The 20,119-nt window shown below is 46.5% G+C and overlaps 1 protein-coding gene across 1 annotated transcript in view; it reads left to right on the top strand.

The window, feature by feature from the left end:
* Positions 1-20,119, top strand: part of SYNE2 (spectrin repeat containing nuclear envelope protein 2) — a 222,887-nt gene that overhangs the window by 184,914 nt on the left and 17,854 nt on the right. Inside the window, exons 90-94 of the mRNA XM_056851222.1 lie at positions 716-871; positions 5,061-5,219; positions 6,278-6,447; positions 17,022-17,184; positions 19,042-19,229. Of these exons, the coding sequence (XP_056707200.1) occupies positions 716-871; positions 5,061-5,219; positions 6,278-6,447; positions 17,022-17,184; positions 19,042-19,229 (836 nt within the window). The remainder of the gene's footprint in view (positions 1-715; positions 872-5,060; positions 5,220-6,277; positions 6,448-17,021; positions 17,185-19,041; positions 19,230-20,119) is intronic.

Raw genomic sequence — 20,119 nt, 5'->3', positions numbered from 1 at the left:
TTCCAGTGACTCTTGTCTTCTCATAATATGTCCAAAGTACAACAGGCTCAGTTTAGTCATTTTAGCTTCTAGGGTCAGTTCAGACTTGATTTGTTCTCAAACCCACTGATTTGTTTTTGTTTTTTTTGGTGGTCCAGGGTATCCGTAACACTCTCCTCCAGCACCGCATTTCAAAGGAGTCTACTTTCTTCCTATCAGCTTTCTTCATTGTCCAGCTCTCACACCCATACATAGTATAGGGAATAAGATGGCATGAATTAACCTGATCTTGGTGGCCAGTGACCAGCATTAAGGAAAGCTTTATTCCAGAATGCATTTGTTCCAGGGGGCTGAAGTGGAACCAGGAAATGTGAATAAGAACTGGGAACAAACTGGCAGCCAACTTCAGCCTCCTATTTGTTCTCTGTTGCTAAATCTTTGACACCTAGGCATTTCTGTTCCTTTTCCCTTAGTTTCAGTTAGCAAACAGAGGGGAAAGAGAGGCCGCAACCAAACTAAGATGTGTGGATGCTGTCCCGTAAACTCCTGGACTCTTCGCTGGCCTCTTTATGTATGCAAATTCCTCTCTTCCCCCTCCCCCCCTGCAGGCCAACCATAGGATTAACCAAAAGGTTTGCAAGAGGAAACACACGCGCACACACACACACACACACAATCCAGGAGCTTAGCCTGAAAGGGTGGCTGTTGTTTCTGTCCTTTGGCATTTCCGATGCAGGAGCTGGAGAAGTCCCTGGCCAGCTGGAACCGGAGCCTGAAGACGCTTGGCACCATGAAGGCCGACCTGGCGCACTGTCTCCTTGCCGAAGACGTGATGGTCCTCCGGGAGCAAGTGGAGATGTTGCACACGCAGTGGGAAGAGCTCTGCCTCCGCGTAAGTGGCTCACGGGGCAGGCAGCGGCAGTCCTCGGCCGGGTTTTAATACACCAGTGCTGAAAAGGGAGGAAGTATCTCGCAGGCTGTTCAGTTTTGCACAAAGGCATGCACAAAGGAATTAGCCAGAAGATCCTAAAAGTTTAACCTATTTTATATATGTATAAAAACCACTGCCTGCAAATGTAATTTGTGGTGGTTGAGCAACCGTGTGTGTGGGGAGGGGGGTATTCCCCCCCCCGTAAAGTTCCCTAGATGTTTTGAAAACTTTCTGTGAAACACAAAGGATTTAAATGGGGCGAAACATTTGTTGTTGTTGTTTTTAAAGCATGGCTCTGGACGTCTTTGTTTGAAATGTTAAAGAAGCAAGGCAGGCTTTGGAAGGGTTAATCAGAAACTGCCTGGTGTGGATGGATTTGGAGGGGGGAGGAGTGGAAACAACAGCAGAGTGGTATTATTCAGGCGTCTCTGCGTTTTGTCTCTGAGATTCTCAGGTGGCAACATAGCTTCAGTTTTGGAGGCAGCTAAATTTGTTGAAATAAATTGGCAGAGAGAGAGAGAGATTAGCTGGTGAATGCTTTGCAGGAAGAGTCTGCAAACACGCCAGCAACGATCACAGCCATTTATTTTTTTATTAGCGTACATGCATTTCTGCAGTCTTGGGCAGCCTGCAGTTACAGCCATTCACTTTACCGCTGGAACGTTTTGGATTGCTCATGGTTTCATGCTCACTGGGTTAATTGTATAGATTACTGGCCATAAGACCATTTACAGCCTCACTTCCAGGTGGAACACGACATGGCAGCACTATTGCTAACCTTAGCACATTTTAAACTTAAGTCCAGTAGCACCTAGTGTGTGTTAAGTGCTGCCAAGTCGCTTCCTACTCATGGCAACCCTATGAATCAATGTCCTCCAAAATGTCCTATCTTTGGCAGCCTTGCTCAGGTCTTGCAAATTGAGGGCTGAGGCTTCCTTGACTGAGTCAGTCCATCTCTTGTTGGGTCTTCCTCTTTTCCTGCTGCCCTCAGCTTTTCCTAGCATGACTGTCTTTCCAGTGACTCTTGTCTTCTCATAATGTGACCAAAATACGATAGGCTCCGTTTAGTCTTTTTCTCTTCTAGGGTCAGTTCAGACTTGATTGGATCTATAACCCACTGATTTGTTTTTTTGGCAGCCCACGGTATCTGTCACACTCTCCCCCAACACCACATTTCAGAGGAATCTACTTTCTTCCTAACAGCTTTCTTCATTGTCCAGCTTTCACACCCATACATAGTAATAGGGAATCTGATGGCATGAATTAACTTGATTTTGTGTGTGTGTAAAGTGCTGTCAAGTCGCAGCCAACTTATGGCGACCCCTTTTGGGGGGTTTTCTTGGTAAGAGACTAACAGAGGTGGTTTTGCCAGTGCCTTCCTCTGCACAGCAACCCTGGTATTCCTTGGTGGTCTCCCATCCAAATACTAACCAGAGCTGACCCTGCTTAGCTTCTGAGATCTGACGAGATCAGGCTAGCCTGGGCCATCCATGTCAGGGCAACTCGATCTTAGCAGCACCTTAAAGACTAACAAAATTTCTGGCAGGATAGGAGCTTTCATGGGACACACACAGTTCACTTCTTCAGATACCTCTTTTCTGTTGTTCAGGTCTGTCCACCTAGGCTAATTTAAAAAGAGAGAGAGGCACGGGAGTTACAGAATTCTGAATGGTATACTGAAGACAGTTTTATTTTATGACTGCATTTGACTAATTTAGTTTTTATTTATTGGCAGTCCGGATTGAGATTTTAAATTGTGTTTTTCCCCCCTGTGTTTTTTATAAATCATTGTTGTTTTATTCGCATTCTAAGCCGACTTGAGTTCCACAAGGTAGAACGGTGGCTAGTAAATGTTTAAAATAAATAAATAAATTATGGGGAATATACTATAGAAATATACAGGGATTTACTGGCAAAGATAAACCATACTTGGCATTGATATAGCAACTCGGAGTGTTCGAGGAACTTATGTCATTGGTCCAAATAAAAAACTCAAAACAAAGAGTGGTTAAGACTCTAATCTGGAGAACTGCCTTGGGGCATTAACGCATGGGCAGAATGTTCCTGGTTCGCTCCTCTGTTATCCCACAATATTTTAATCCCACAATATTTAAGTCTGGATAATCAAACGCATGACGCCAGCCTATCCCACATTAAGTCTGAAACAAGTAGCTGCTGGAGGCTCCCCGTGCGTTTGAACCAACCATATAATGTGGGATAGTTTGCAATGCGGGATAGCAGGGGAGTGACATCGCCCAAGGATTGGCTGAGGAGTTATCCAATCAAAGGGCGATTCTCCCCCCTTTTTTTTTCTTTGAACGCCAGCGTTCCGGTATACCATCGTCTCAACCTGTCAATTAAAAAAAGGCGGGATGGGAGACCGGAAGCAGCAATTGCTCACACAGGAAAGGGGGCGGGACGGGGGACGGGAAGCGGCAATTGCTTGCGCAGGAAAGGGGGCGGGACGGAGGAGACCGGTAAGGAGCATTAGTAGCGAGCTAGCCGAGTAATTACACGCACGTCGGCGTTCCGGTAATGTAGCGGAATTAAAAAAAAGTAGCGGATTAGAACCGAAAAGATCGCTATAAACCAGGGATTGATTAACCCGGGGTTTTTTGCCTTCGCGACTAAGGTGGGTCCGATGCGCAGCCCTTGGACGGTCGTGCGTGTGGACCATGGAGATTCGCTACTATTAAGGCACAAAAGCGAGACAAATTGGCCGTGCGTTAAGCCCCTTGGTTTCCCCACTCCTCCACATGAAGCCTGCTGGGTGATCTTGGGCAAGTCACAGTTCTCTCTACTCTCAGCCCCACCTACCTCACAAGGTGCCTGTTGGGAGAAGAAAGGAAGGCAATTGTAAACCCGTTTGAGACTCCTTAAAAGGTAGAGAAAATCGGCATATAAAAACCAGCCCCCTCCTCCTCCTATAGCTCCTCCAATAATTCCTGTTGTTGTCTTATGTAATACTTTCCGTTCGCAAAATGTTTTGACAACAAACCTGTGAGGTAGGCCACCCCTGTACAGATTTCAACTCCTGAAACTTAATCTGTGGGAGAGAGCCACAAATCCCATCTTCCACTCATACTTGTCTGGCCCGCTGTTTGCAAACCAAGACGCCTTCAAACAAACGCTTCAGACCAGAGTGCCAAACTCTGAGGTGACACCCACCCCCGCTGAAAAACATTTAGCCATAAAATGTCCTTATATACAAAAGCAGAAAATAAGCCCACCCCCTTCACTGCCAGAGAGATGTGCCTAAGCCAGAGAGTCAAAAAGAAGTGTGTCTTTTGCAAACAATGGATGGGAAACCCCCGGCCTCTGTAAGCATTTAAAAGCGAGGCTGTGCAGCTGGTGTGGAGCACATCGGAATTAACCGGCCAGATGCTCTTGCGGGAAGAGGTGGGAGAACAAAGGCAGCAGATGGATTCTGGGGAAGGTATGGGATAGGTCAGGGATTTGGCACAAGGAGGGCTAAAATCATCAATACTGTGTGGAGGAATACATGAGAACGTCAGCGCTCTCAGGATGGAAGTGTACATTACCCAAAAACACGTGGCTGCTGGTGAAAATATGAGTCTGCCGAGTAAAACCAAGGGGCTCATAAGAGTTTCTGGGGTTCTCCCTTCCTCCTAACAACCTTGTAGGTTAGGCTGCGAGAGAATGGCTATCCCAAGTCACGCAGCAAGCTTTTAGAGGGTAGCCCTCTTGATCTGCAGTAGTACAGCTAGATTTGAGTCCACAAGCCCCTTAGAGCCAGCGTGGTATAGTGGTTAAGAGTGGTGGACTCTAATCTGGAGAACCAGGTTCGATTCCCTGCTGTTCCACATGAAGCCTGCTGGGTGACCTTGGGCCAGTCACGGCTCTCCAAACTCTTTCAACCCACGCAGAGGCAGGCAATAGCAAACCGCCTCCGAACGTTTCTTGAAAACCCTCATGGAGGGTTTTTTCCCATCTTCTGGGCATGGAGTAGGGGTCACTGAGGTTGTGTGGGGGGTAGTTGTGAATTTCCTGCATTGTTCAGGGGGTTGGACTAGATGATCCTGGTGACTTCCAACTCTGTGATTTTAGGATGCGGACGTTTTGTGTTTGCATGTTTTGTCTGCGTCTTGTGATGCACAAGAATAGCTGCCATGCCCATCTCCTTCCATAGGTTTCTCTGCGCAAACAAGAAATCGAGGACCAGCTCAACGCCTGGATTGTGTTCAGTGAAAAGAACAAGGAGCTCTGCGCTTGGCTGGTGCAGATGGAAAGCAAAGTGCTCCAGTCGGCAGATATCAGTATCGAAGACATGATAGACAAACTGCAGAAGGTGAGTGGACTTTTGCCACGCTGTGCCCATATCATTTGGGCCTCGGCCCGGCCCAGCGAGTACAAAGGACCAGGATGTCCTGAGTGGCACTTACAATGCTGTGGCTTCAAGAATCTGATTCACAGGGGTGCTTAAAATATTATAAACTCCACCCTTCTGATTTGCCCACCACTAGACCCACCATCTTCAAGTACTTTAAGTCCTTGCCCACCATCTTCAAATACTTGAAGGGCTGTCATATACAGGATGGTGCCGAGTTGTTTTCTGTTGCCCCAGAAGGTCGGACCAGAACCAACGGGTTGAAATTAAATCAAAAGAGTTTCCATCTAGACATTAGGAAGAATTTTCTAACAGTCAGAGCTGTTCCTCAGTGGAACAGGCTTCCTCGGGAGGTGGTTAGCTCTCCTTCTCTGGAGGTTTTTAAGCAGAGGCTAGATGGCCATCTGTCAGCAATGCTGATTCTATGACCTTAGGCAGATGATGAGAGGGAGGGCATCTTGGCCATTTTATGGGCATGGAGTAGGGGTCACTGGGTGTGTGTGGGGGGAGGTAGTTTGGAATTTCCTGCATTGTTCAGGGGGTTGGACTAGATGACCCTGGTGATCCCTTCCAACTCTATGATTCTAGACTTGTGACTCTTTCCCCGGTGTGGTGGTTAAGAGCGATGGTTTGGAGCGGTGGACTCTAATCTGGAGAACTGGGTTTGATTTCAGCTGAGTCCACTTTCAGTACAGATACAGAGGAATTACAATTGTATCATGTTGTTAGCCACTCTGAGCCTGGCCTTTGGCTGGGGACTCTATGGCATTGAAGTCCCTCCCCTCTCCAAGCCCTGCCCTCCTCAGGCTCCACCCCAAAAATCTCTCACCGGTAATGAAGAGGGACCTGCCAACCCTACTAATCCTGCTCTTCCCTTCATCAAAAATGCAGTCGTTCAGTGTGGAAATGTATTTTACTTGGTCTTAAGAAGTGTAACTTTATGTTAATGTAATACTTGTGAATGATAATAACGCAAATGATATATGTAAACGTAACCAAACACATGACTGTGTTTCCAGGACTGCATGGAGGAAATCAACCAGTTCAGTGAAAACAAGCTCGTTCCTCTAAAGCAAATGGGCGACCAGCTGATCAAGGCCAGTAACAAGAGCCAGGTGGCTGAAATCGACGAGAAACTCAACAAAATCAATGACCGCTGGCAGCACCTCTTTGACGTCATTGGAGGACGGTAAGGAAATGGGAGAAAGTTGGGCTTGGCCATTTGGTAGTAGACGGGAAATGGGGCGTCCGCCGCAAATGATGGTACGTAGAAGGCAAATGGCAAGGTACTGTTGGGGGCTGCTTCATTATATGTTTAGTTGAACTTCGGGCACCCATATGGTGTATTGGTTGAGTGTTGGGCTAAAATCTCAGAGACCCAGGGTTCAAGTCTCCATTCAGATATGAACTCAGTGGCTCAGCGGCTTGGCCTAGGGCTCATGGAGTTGGAAGGGACCTCCAGAGTCCACCCCCCTGCACAATGCAGGAAATTCACAACTAGCCCAAGGTCAACCAGCAGTCTTCATGTGTAGGAGTGGGGAATCGAATCCAGGTCTCCAGATTAGAGTCCGCCTGGTATAAATCCCAAGGATGTGAAACTTACAGCGCAATCCTGAGCTGCTGGCGGCCAGGAACGGCGGGGAGGAGGCGCCGCTGCTGCACCTCCTAAGCCGTTCCACAGCCACCAGCAGCTCGAAAATGGGGCTTTTCACCCCATTGAGAAAAGGTAGGCGTACCCGGGACAAAAGGGGACAGGAGGCTGCCTAATGTGCGAATGCTGGGTTTTATGAGGTTTTTCCGTAGCGAATGTCCGAAATTCAGCGAATAGGAACTATCACGTGGGAATATTACTGTCTCTGGTAAATTTAATGAATGCCTGAAAACAGATCTGTGTTTCTCCACTTCTCTGGCATAAGCAGGTGAATGATGACCCACATGTGTAGGTCGCCCACCAGTGTTTGCAGGCATAGTAGAATTCATATGTGAATATCGAACACCTGCCAGAGTTCAGGCATTCGGCGTAGTATAATATTTGACTGTAGATTTGAGTCTGTTGATGACCGCTGATCGTGTCCAGGTTTACTCGCAGTTTTAAGGTGTCTTGCTACCATCATACGTAGACGTAGATGCAGTGCAGACAAAGTTGCCACTCGCAAGCATTTAAATGGCAACGAACCCGGTCGAAAAAACTGAGTGGCGCATCCCAGTAAACAACATGCTTTGCCTCGAGCCCATCAACAGCCTGAGACATATGGGCAAATTAGGGAGAGCTGCCCATTTAGTCCTTGAGACGCTTCTCAGTGCAGGCGGACAAGCATCCCTGTGCCATATGGCACCGGCTGAACAGGGGTCCTTTTGAGTGCTTCCATTGTCGCTGCACATGCTTGGCTTGTGTTGTTTGCGCTGGCTTTGTCTGTGGTTCTTAACAGCTGGACTGGGATGCGCGTCTGTGTCTAGAAAGGGTGCTGGGAACCCAGTGTCACTGGAAAGAAAGAGGACAACAGCAACACGGGGACATCTGTTCTGTTTGAACAGTAATGCATGCAAATGAAATTCTCCGGAGGCTGTTTTCGCGTAACAGTGATGACGAACAAAAGTGCCAAAATGGGAAATGCCCCCTGCATAGATGGCCACATTTGGAATACAACGTGCGCTTACGGGATGTTGAAAAACAGAGGATGCTAATGGGGCCTGAACTGGGCGAGGCTGAGATCTTGGGGCTGTAGTCTTGGGTGCAAATGTTGACTCACAGTGCATTCCTAAGAGGAATGCCTGCGCCGGGCTTTGGAGGCAACGTGGCTGTGCTGCCTCCAAAGAAGGTTTTGGCAGGACCGAAACCTTCTTTAGACGCAGCACAGCCGCCGTGTGCGAAAAATCTGTGCAACCCTCATAGGGTTGCACAGGAGATGGTGGCGTATCTTACCAAAATTAAAAGGGCCGTTCCCTGCCCAAAAGGACTTTGGAGGCCTGCCCCCAGGCCGGCTCCGGAACGCCCTGGGAATGCCTCCCGGGACGCAGTTACACCTTGGGAATGCCTCCTGAGACGCCGGTGCAGCCTTTGATGGCGTTCGGGTGCTGCCGGAAGGCCTGTCGGCATCCTGGGGCAGCACTACATGGCAGCACCCCGCGACCAGCATCCGGACCTTCCCACCAGCGTTGGGGCCACTACTGCCTGCGTTAGTTGGCCGGAGGCTGGTGAAGGGGGCCCAGATGCTGGCGCAGCGCCTTCCTAACTTCCTAAGGGCTTTCACCCTTAGATCTCAGGAATGCGCTGTCAGTGTGCAGCAACAGTGAAAAAGGCAAACTCCATGTTGCACATGATTAGGAAAGACATTAAAAATAAAACAACCACTACTGGAATGCCCTTGTATAAAGCTATGGTGTGGGCCCATTTGGAATATTGTGTACAGTTCTGGTTGCCACAGGTCAAAACGATTGTTGAAGAACTGGGGAAAGTGCATAAGAGGGCATGGGGAAAGGCTAAAGAATCTGGGACTTTTCAGTCTAGAAGAAAAGACAACTAAGGGAAGAGGTTTATATAATTATGCACAGGGTAGAAAACGTGGATAGAGAGAATCTCTGTGTTGCTGTGTCCTAATCTACTGGCAGTGTGGTAGAGGTCTCAAACTACTACCCAACTGTAGTGGTTAAATGGCTAAGGCAGAACAATTTGAAACTGTCGTGATAAGATGTAAGAAATGCTAGTTGGGTAAGCTGAGGAAGGATATTGTACTTCCCCCCTTCGAGGGAGTTCAGCTGACCCTTAGTAACTTGGTCCTGTTGGATCCAACATTAAAGTGAGAGGAGCAAGTTAATGCGGCAGCAGCAAAAAAATGTTTTCTTCCAACTTTGCCAAGCCTGGAAGATGGCCCTCTACCTAGGCTCAGCTGATTTAGCCATTGGATCCATGCCATGGTAACACTGAGACTAGACTACTGTAATGTACTCTACATGGTTCTGCCCTTGAAGTCAACTTGGAGACTTCAGTTGGTACAAAATGTTGCAGCTCAGTTACCATCAGGAGCTAGATGGAGTATGCACATTACAACCATTCTCCGATTACTCCATCAGCTGTCCTTCAGCTACCGAGTTTGATTCAGTACCTTGAACTGAACCCAGTAGCTGATGGGTAGCCAGTGGATTGACTGGAGAATTGCCGATCCCATAAAAAAGCCCCACATGGCCTTGAACCTTCATATCTTCAGGCATGCTGCTCACATGAACACATGAAGCTGCCTTATACAAAATCAGATTTGTGTTGTTTGTGTTGTTTTCATTGTGTTGTGTTGTTGGTCCATCAAAATCAGCATTGCCTACTCAGACTGGCAGCAGGTCTCAGGCAGAGGTGTTTCACATCACCTACTTGCCTAGTCCCTTTAACTGGAGAGGCTGGGGATTGAACCTGGGACCTTCTGCATGCCAATCAGATGCTCTACCAACCCCTGCACAATGCAGGAAATTCACAACTACCTCCCCCACACACACCCAGTGACCCCTACTCCATGCCCAGAAGATGGCCAAGATGCCCTCCCTCTCATGATCTACCCAAGGTCACAGAATCAGCATTGCTGACAGATGGCCATCTAGCCTCTGCTTAAAAACCTCCAGGGAAGGAGCACTTACCACCTTCAAGTTCTTGAAGATGGTTATCATATCCCCTCTCAGTCTTCTCCTCTTCAGGCTAAACATGTTGGTTTACTTTTCAGTATGTTTACCAGGGACGTTGGGATAATAAAATAAATGGCACAAGAGCAAGCCAAGTCAAGTAGCCCCTGTGGCTGGAGGGACTGTGGCAAATGGCAGAGCTGCTTGGCCCATAAAAAGTCCCAGGGTTGATCTTTTTTCTGTCTCCAGTGTTTTTTTCTTTTTTTTTTCTTTTGTTAAGTATCTAATAGTAGGTCATGTGGAAGACCTCTACCTGTGACTTTGGAAAGCTACTGCCAATGTCAATACTGACATTGATGGACCAATGGTCTGAGTCTGGGTAAGAAGAAGAGTTGGTTGTTATATGCTGACTTTCTACACCACTTAAGGAAGACTAGAGCAACTGTCCTATGGGGAGCGGTTAAGACGCTTAGGCTGTTTAGATTGGAAAGAAGGCAGCTGAGAGGAGACATGATAGAGGTCTATAAAATTATGCATGGTTTGGAGAGAGTGGACAGGGAGAGGTTTTTCTCCCTCTCCCATAATACTAGAACACGGGGTCATCTGCTAAAGCTGGAGGGTGAGAGATTCAGAACAGATAAAAAGAAGTATTTTTTCACACAACTCATAGTTAAATTGTGGAACTCCCTTCCCCAGGATGTGGTGATGGCTGCCAGCTTGGAGGGCTTTAAGAGGGGACATATTCATGGAGGAGGGGGGTATTCATGGTTATTAGTTAGAATGGATACTGGTCATTCTGCATACCTATTCTCTCTAGTATCAGAGGAGCATGCCTATTGTTTTGGGTGTGGTGGAACACAGGCAGGATGGTGCTTCTGCACTCGTCTTCTTTGTGGGCTTCCTGGAGGCACCTGGTTGGCCACTGTGTGAACAGACTACTGGACTTGATGGGCCTTGGTCTGATCCAGCAGGGACTTTCTTATGTTCTTATGTTCAAATCAGCTTACAATCACCCTTCTTTTTCCCTTCTCTTTGCAGCCCCCATATTTCCACCTTTCCCTGGTTCTTTCTGTCCTTCCCACCCACCAACATACCTTTAATCTTCCCCCGCATCTTTGGTTATCTTGATATTTATTTACTTCATTTATACCCGACCTTTTCCCACAATTGGGACCCAAAACAGCTTACACCATTCTCTTATTATCCATTTTATCCTTACAACGACCCTGTGAGGTAGGTTAGGCTGAAAGTGTGTAACTGGCCAAATGTCACCCTGTGAGCTTCTGCAGCAGAGTGGGGAATTTGAATCTGGGCCTCCCAGATCCTAGTCTGAAACTCAAACCATTATACTATACTGGTTTTGAGGGTGCTGCTGTTGAATGGTAGCAATCAGCTGAGCCTTGGTGAGTCATACAAGTGGCATAGTAGCAAGATGCATGGTGGTGGTTGCTGTCAAGCCTGGCCCCAATGAGTCCTCCCTCAAAGCCTAAAACAGCCCTGGAAAATGCCCTTCCCCTTCCCATGCCTTTTCCTAACAAACTAAGAATTGAGGAATGACAATACTGTTGAGGTTGCCTAGCAATGGCCACTGAGTTTTTTTTAAAAGCTGCAGGTGCTCAGTTTATCATTCTGAGGGGTGTTAACCCTCCCAAAGGAGCCCCGTGGCACAGAGTGGTAAGCCGCAGTACTGCAGTCCAAGCTCTGCTCATGACCTGAGTTCGATCCCAACGGAAGTTGGTTTCAGGTAGCCGGCTCAAGGTTGACTCAGCCTTCCATCCTTCCCAGGTCTGTAAAATGAGTACCCAGCTTGCTGGGGGTAAAGAGGAGATGCCTGGGGAAGGCACTGGCAAACCACCCCGTAAAACAAAGTCTGCCTAGTAAACGTCGGGATGTGATGTCAACCCCATGGGTCAGGAATGACCCGGTGCTTGCACAGGGGACCTTTACCATTTTTTAACCGGTGCTTGCACAGGGGACCTTTACCATTTTTTAACCCTCCCAATGTGTGTTTTTGTTTGTTTAGATTTCAATTGTTGGTGCAAATCTGGGGCTTTTCTCATTTTATAGAAAGAGCTGTCGTGTCTGTCCATGGCTTCAGTCTCTAGATTTGATTTATTAGATTTATAGGCTGCCCTTTCCTGGACAAAGCCAGCCTCAGAGCAGCTAAGTATCCACAGATAGGGCCATGTTGAGAATTAGATATATTGCTATCTGGAATTGACAAAAAAACCCCACTGATCTGCTCTTCCATACCTTGGGCTGAGAACTGTGCAATTTGATTATGCCATCCTGTTCCTATCATTTCTCTGACCTCTGAATTATTTGTTTTATGTTTGCTTTGAAATTCTCAGGAAAGGGGTCCTTTCATCATCCACCTGCTAGCAAACTTCCTCAAGATCAACCTCTCCCTATGACTTGGTGGTGTTGTTATATATTTTTTCTGATCTTTCAAAATTAAGGCTTTTTACTCTGTGTCAAGCACTGAGAGAAACCAGATTTGTGATTCTGACAGGTGAAAATCGGAGGGGAAAGGAGGAAGGTGGGTTTTTCTCTCCAGAAGTGCAATTCCAGTGTGTGTGTGTGTGTTTAGGCACGCTCTGACTCCCTGCCTTGGGGCATAAAAGAGGAGGAGGAAGGAAAAGGTCTACGGGTTCCCCCCTCCTTTCTATGGAAGATGCTGTGATATTAAATAGGGTGTCATTGGAGGAGGGGTTTCCTCTTCCCGAGTGGTTCCGCTCACCCAGACGCGGTCCCCGCAGCTTTTGGATTCGATAAGCCGAGGAATGGTTTTTCCTTATAAACAGTAAGTGCGTTTTTGACCATCAACAATAGAAGCATGCCTTGCCCTCGGAGTCCGCCTGCGTGCAGTGGCCGTGGGGGATGGGCCTTAGCCCCCCTGCGCTGTGTGTTTGTGGTGGGTTCATTTACCTTTGACAAGCTGGGGAGAGGAGGATGGGGGGAGGTGGAATCGCAGGCCGTAAGCACGGAGGATAAATAGCATTTGGGGGGCTACCTCCCTTATTGCGAGTAACTGTTTCCTCCCCATACCGCTGTCAGGGATGAGTCGCCGCTCTAAATGAATGGGATGGCTTTTCTTTGTAGTGCCTGGCCTCCTCCGTTTTGTTTTTGTTTTTTTCTCTAATTAACAACGTAGTAGAATCCATCCACATAAAGGCTGGAGCGTCAGGTATCTTGCACATTAGCTCACCTGGCATTTAAAATGGTGTTGATGATAATTTAAAAAAAACAAAGGCCCAGATGCAAGGTTTACACCTGATGTTTTCCGTTGGTTTGCATCTTCTGGATCTTTTCATAATCATCTGCCTTAGAAGGCTGGTGGGTCTAAAAGGCAGGTTGTTTCTTTTTAAGATCACCGATGCAATTTTCACCAGCAATGGCAAATAATACAGTGGCGCTTATTTTCAAGGGTCTGTTTGTCAGGTGTAAATACTATATTCACTGTTCAGGTGAGATGATTCATATACTGAAATATAAGCATCTATGCCTTTTCATTATCATCCCACTGAAGTAAAAACATACACTTCTACGACGGTGTTTACACTTAACAACAGTGGTTTTAAAAAACCCACGGAAGGGCATAGTACAATCTTTTCACGATATAATAGTTTGCTGTTATTTCCCATCCTGATTATTCAATGCCTAGAGGCTACAGCAGGGCCCATAGCAGTAAATTTTTGTTCCGGGGCCTAAGGTACATTCTTAGTCAATGCCAGACAAATACAAATGCCAGACAAATACAAATATTAAATACAAATAGTATTAAAATAGTTACCTTAAAAAGCATTTAAAATATATAAATTACAGAACACTTGTGCTAAATTCTAATTTTAGTTAAGTTTAACATTAACCCATGCCTGTCGTTTGTCCCACTGCCTTTCCATTGATGGTTATTTCAGCCTGAATAATTGGGTAAAAATATTGCCTGCGCTATTTTCCTTATCTGCATCTGCATCACAAGACCTGCCAGTAAGGTGCAAACCTGCAGTCACATATGTACATATGAAGCTTTATACTAAATCAGATTCCTGGTTCATCAAGGTCTGTATGGTCTACTCAGACTGGTAGTGGCTCTCCAGAGTCTCAGGCAGAGGTCTTTCACGTCACCTACTGCCTGGTCCTTTCAACTGGAGATGCCAGGGATTGAACCTCGGATGTTCTGCATGCCAAGAGGATGCTCTACCCCGGAGCCATGGCCCCTCCCCGTTTACACAGGACAGGATCCAGAGGTTTCTACTGGATTGGGCACACATATGCAACTATGGTATTGCTCCCCAAATACCTTTTTTCCTTCCCATTGGGGGCAGAGATCATTTAAAAGACAAACCTATAAGGACAAAGTGATACAAACCTGCCTTATATGAAACCAAATGATTGGTCCATCTAGGTCAGCATTGTCTAATCTGATTGGCAAGCGCTCTCCAGGCTGCTCCCTAACCCAAGCAGCTATTTGCTTCCGATGGATGGATGGATGGATGGATGGATGGATACTATGTGTGGGTGTGAAAGCTGGACAATGAAGAAAGCTGATAGGAAGAAAGTAGATTCCTTAGAAATGTGGTGTTGGAGGAGAGTGTTACGGATACCCTGGACCGCCCCCCAAAAATATCAGTGGGTTATAGCTAAAATGAAGCCAGAACTGACCCTAGATGCTAAAATGACTAAACTGAGGCTGTCATACTTTAGTCACATGATGAGAAGACAAGAGTCACTGGAAAAGACAATCATGCTGGGAAAAGTTGAAGGCAGCAGGAAAAGAGGGAGACCCAACAAGATGGATTAACTCAATCAAGGAAGTCACAGCCCTCAATTTGCAAGATCTGAACAAAGCTGTTAAAGAGAGGACGTTTCGGAGGACATTGATTCATAGGGTCTCCATGAGTAGGAAGCGACTTGACAGCACTTAACAAATACACATATTGGTGGATTTATGTTTCCCCCCATAAATTTAATAGATGCTAGAATGGGAAACTATTTGCATGGGAAATTGTGTGGGAGGAACAGGTTTTTTTGTTTATTAAAACAACAACACTTCAGCCATTGCTACGACCTTGATCCAGAATAAGGGCCCCTGCTGATACTTTTAATCCTTTTAAAAACTAGGAGAAATCCTGATCACTTATCTCCTTGGTCATATCTTGTTTTGGCCCTTGGTGCAATCTGGGTGGGCTTAAAAAAATGTTCCTCAAGTGTTTGACTCCCTGAGGAGACCATAAGAAACCTTGGGCTTAAGGGGCTTGGCTTCCTGAAAGGGGTTTTCAGCATCACTCGGTTGTTTCCCTTGGGTTTTATTTCTCCAGCAAGAGATTGAGTGTGTGTGTGTGGGGGGGGGGGTTGATGAAAAGGCAAATGGCATATGTAACAAATTAGCTAATTAGGCTGGGTCCGTCTGCAAAGATAATTAGCATTACAAAGTGAGCGGATCGCAAGCACCATGCTGGGTCTCGCTTGTGGTGGCCTCCAGTTTCCCTGGATGCTGATGACCCTTTTCAACTACAACAACTTATTTACGTGGCAGTATTGAGACTCCCCCAGACCCGAATAGCCTAGGATAACTGATCTCATCAAATCTCGGAAGCTAAGCATGGTCTGCCCTGGTTAGTATTTGGATGGGAGACCTCCAAGGAAGTCCAGGGTTGCTATGCAGAGGCAGGCAATGGCACACCACCTGTGAAACGTTTCTCACCCTGAAAACCCCACAGATTTGCTGTAAGTCAACTGTGATTTGATGGCAAAAAAATTGGACTCCATATTTTTAGGAAAGAGTATAAACTATTTATCATAACCTGAGCTACGATTTGAATCCTCGTGACGGAAACAAGAAAAGAAAGAATTATAGCAACTGTCACTATATACCGTAATAATAATGTAAAAGTAATTTCAACCAATAAGTTGTATTCAGAAGAAAATGCATGTTGCCTCAATTTGTGTTTAAAGTATTGAGCTGAAATTATTGTTTTTGTTTTTGTTGTTATTAACAAAATTTGTATCTCGCCTTTCTGCCCTTACAAGCGCCACCAAGGTGGCTAACAATTTAAAGCATACATGATAAAATCAAATTTTAAAACCATTAAAATCAACCCCCTCAACACACGTGGTTAAAACAATTAAAAACAGTTACAATACATACAAAACAAAAATAGCAATTAAAACTGGTTAGGAAGGAGGGCTCATTGAGGGAATGCCAGACAAAACAATAGTTCTCATAGGTTATCCGGGCTGTGTGACCGTGGTCTTGGTATTTTCTTTCCTGACGTTTCGCCAGCAGCTGTGGCAGGCATCTTCAGAGGAGTAATACTAAAGGACAGTGTCTCTCAATAATTTGAGAGACAGTGTCTCTCAAAACAATAGTCTTCACCCATTGGGAGAAGATGGGAACAGAAAGGGACAGATAAATCTCACCGGGGAGAGAGTTGGTGTATTATGATTGGCAAGACGTGGTTCATGGCATGGCATTTTTGTTAAAAGGCGGGCCGCCGGGTTTTGCATCAGCTGAAGGTCTCCAGATAACTTTGAGGGAAGCCCAACATAGAGCATGTTGCTATAATCCAACCAAAGGTAACAAATGTATGGATCCAGCAGTCTAAAAAGCTTATGCGCTATATGAAGATAGTTGAAGGTACGTCTTCAGATATGGAACTGAATGATCTTTTACTAGTTAATGGCAGAAAGTCTTAGATCACGATGGGTAGCCGTGTTAGTCTGTCACTAGCAGTAGAAAAGTGCAAGAGTCCAGTAGCACCTGAAAGACTAACACAATTTCTGGCAGGGTAGGAGTTTTCGTGAGCCACAGCTCATTTGTATCTGAAGAAGTGAGCTATGGTTCACGAAAGCACATACCCTGCATGAAATTCTGTTAGTCTTTAAGGTGCTACTGGACTCTTGCACTTTTCTACAAAAAGTCTTAGGTTCAGGTCTTGGTATCGCTGGTTAAAAAGATCTCAAGTAACAGGACTGGGAGAGTCCTGGGAGACCTGAGTCATGGGAGATCATGAGAGACCTGTCACCAGTGGGAGTAGCTTATACCAGGCCAGCCTGGCAGAACAGTGGTCCGATTTGATCTTTAAGTACCTTCGAATATGATTCCTGCTCGTAACTCGTTTTACAGCCATCTCGTTTCCTGTCTTTTCAATCCACCAGGGTGAAGAAACTGAAGGAGACTTTTGCTTTCATACAGCAGCTCGACAAAAACATGAGCAACCTTCGCACCTGGCTGGCTCGCATAGAGTCTGAGCTTTCCAAGCCAGTTGTGTACGACATCTGCAACGATCAGGAGATACGGAAGAGACTTGCAGAGCAGCAGGTGTGTGTGGGAATAATAGATAATCTTAAAGAGACAGGTTGATAACAAGCAGGCTTTACACTTTGCGGTTGCTTTCTTCAACTTTTGTCCATGGTCTTGTGGAACACAACGGAGAATGCAGTTTTAGGGCTGTGGCCTTTGAGAAATTTTCCTCTTTAGTTCATCTCTCCTGTAAAATTGACGATTCCTAATTTTAGTGGCTCGGGATCCCACCAGAATCAAGTTGTACCTGTCATAGAGTAGGTTAGTTTCAGTGATTCCCAATAGCTTGCCCCTTAGGGCTAGGAGTTCGAGTCCACATTTCCCCCTTGCATAGTACCATTAGATGCTTGGACCCTTTAGCGCATAGGTATTATCATCATCATCATTATTATTTAATATTTTATATTACCATTCCACCCAACATAGGGCTCTAAAGGTGATGAACAGTCAGAACTATTAAAACAAGCTTTTAAAAAATACATATATTAAAAACCATTAAAAACAACAATTACACCAAAAAACAATTACACACACAAAGTAAACAAAACACATCAGCAGGAAGGAGGGTAAGGGAGGGAACACCAAACGAAAAAAGTCTTCACCTGCTGGCAGAAGACAGTGATTGAATAGGACAGAGGAATGTCTCTGCGGAGGGGATTCCATAATTTTGGTGTCACAACCCAGAAGGTCCTACCTCGGGTTGCCATCCGTCTAGCCCAGGGGTGGGGAACGTCTGGCCCAGGGCCGTATAAGGCCCGCAAAATCATTTGGTCTGGCCCTTCATGGGTCCTAGCAGATCTCTAGCTCAGAAGGATGCTGCCTTGTCTGAATCTCTTGGGCCCAGCTGGGGACAGCAGAGCTGAAAAGCAAGTCGCTCTATGTGGCAGACACTCGGAGCCGTCTCCGGTCGTGCCTCTTGGCTAAACGTTTGATCAAATATAGCAGGCTAATTTTTAAGTTGATAATTTTGTATGGCCCGCAAATGATGTTATAAATATCCAAATGGCCCTTGGCAGAAAAAAGGTTCCCCGCCTCTGGTCTAGCCTCAGAAGGTGGGGACACCCAAAGAAGGGCCCCTGAAGACGACTGCAACAGTTGAGTAGGTTGGACCAGCCAGTAAGAGTGTAAGATTTTCGATTTCACCGAATGCTTCACTGGGCAAAATGATGCCTTGTTTCTGTCTGTCCCTTCTGGTTGGGCGTAATGTACAGAAAGTCTAAAAAAGGCCACTAAAAATGATACTGGCCAAAGTCCACCAGAAAGTTCTCTGCATTGAAATAACTGGGACATTATGCAAGGCCTCTTCCATGTCCTTGTGCTCTCATTTCAATAGTACTTGAGCAGAAGAACTTTATGTTTAGGGCAAGTTTTTATTATCCAGCTAAGCCTTTGGGTGTTTGATTTCCCCGCACCTGCCGTCTGAAGGGGTGCAGACTAACAACAGCATCCTATATAATCTGCTGATTGTATAGAAGAAGAAGAAGAGTTGGCTTTTATATGCCGACTTTCTCTACCACTTAAGGGACACACAAACCGGCTTACAATCACCCCTTCCCCTCCCCACAACAGACACCCTGTGAGGTAGGTGAGACTGAGAGAGCTCTAAGAGCTGTAACTTGCCCAAGGTCACCCAACCAGCTTCATGTATAGGAAAGGGGAAACCAATCCAGTTCACCAGATTAGCCTCCACCACTCATGTGGAGGAGTGGGGAATCGAACCCGGTTCTCCAGATCAGAGTCCACCGCTCTTAACCACTACACCGCACTGGCTCTCCACTACACCACGCTAGCTCAGCTCCGAGACTCTCTGGGAAGTTCTTTCTGGCTCTTAGATGTGACCACCGTTTTGCATACCTTGTGTTTTCACCATCGTAGGATCTCCAGCAGGACATTGAACAGCACAGTGCTGGTGTCGAATCGGTGTTTAACATCTGTGAGGTTCTGCTGCACGATTCCGATGCCTGTGCCAATGAGACTGAATGTGACTCCATCCAGCAGACCACCAGGAGTTTGGATCGCCGGTGGAGGAACATCTGTGCTATGTCCATGGAAAGGCGAATGAAGTGAGGGGCCTTCTCTTTCTTGTTCACTGTGATACTTAGTTCCCAAGAGCCCTGTGGCACAGAGTGGTAAGCTGCAATACTGCAGTCCAAGCTCTGCTCACGACCTGAGTTCAATCCCGACGGAAGTCGGTTTCAGGTAGTCGGCTCAAGGTTGACTCACCTTTCCATCCTTCTGTCGGTAAAACGAGTACCCAGCTTGCTGGGGGTAAAGCATAGATGACTGGGGAAGGAAATGGCAAACCAGCCCGTAAACGTGGCGTCACCCCATGGGTGACCAGTGCTTGCACGGGACTACCTTTACGATACTTAATTAACATGAGGTGGAAAGTGCTGCCAGTCACAGCCAATGTATGGCAACCCCACATCGAGTTTTCAAGGCAAGAGGCAAATAGAGATGGTTTGTCAAGGTGTGTAGCAATCCTGCCTCTGTGTAGCAATCCTGGACTTCCTTGGTAGTCTCCCATCCAAGTACTAACTAAGGCTAACCCTGCTTAGCTTTTAAGATCTGATGAGGTTGGGCTAGCCTGGGCCATCCAGGTCAGGGAAGAGGCAAACAGGAGATTGCCATTGCCTGCCTGTGCATAGCGACCCTGGTATTCCTTGGTGGTCTCCCATCCAAGCACTAACCAGGGCTGACCCTGCTTAGCTTCCGAGATCTGACGAGATCAGTCTAGCTGAGCCATCCAGGTCAGGGCAAAATGGCAGAGAAAGTGCCGTCAAGGGGCAGCCAACTTGTGGCTACCCCATAGGGTTTTCAAGGCAAGAGACAACTAGAGGTGGTTTGCCATTGCCTGCCTCTGTGTAGCAACCCTGGACTTCCTTGGTGGTCCCCACTCCGAGTCCTAACCAGGGCTGACCCTGCTTAGCTTCCGAGATCTAACAAGATCAGG

This window comes from Euleptes europaea, chromosome 6 (assembly GCF_029931775.1).
Source record: "Euleptes europaea isolate rEulEur1 chromosome 6, rEulEur1.hap1, whole genome shotgun sequence".
Classification (NCBI taxonomy): Eukaryota; Metazoa; Chordata; class Lepidosauria; order Squamata; family Sphaerodactylidae; genus Euleptes; species Euleptes europaea.
This window is presented reverse-complemented; position numbering and strand designations above follow the sequence as displayed.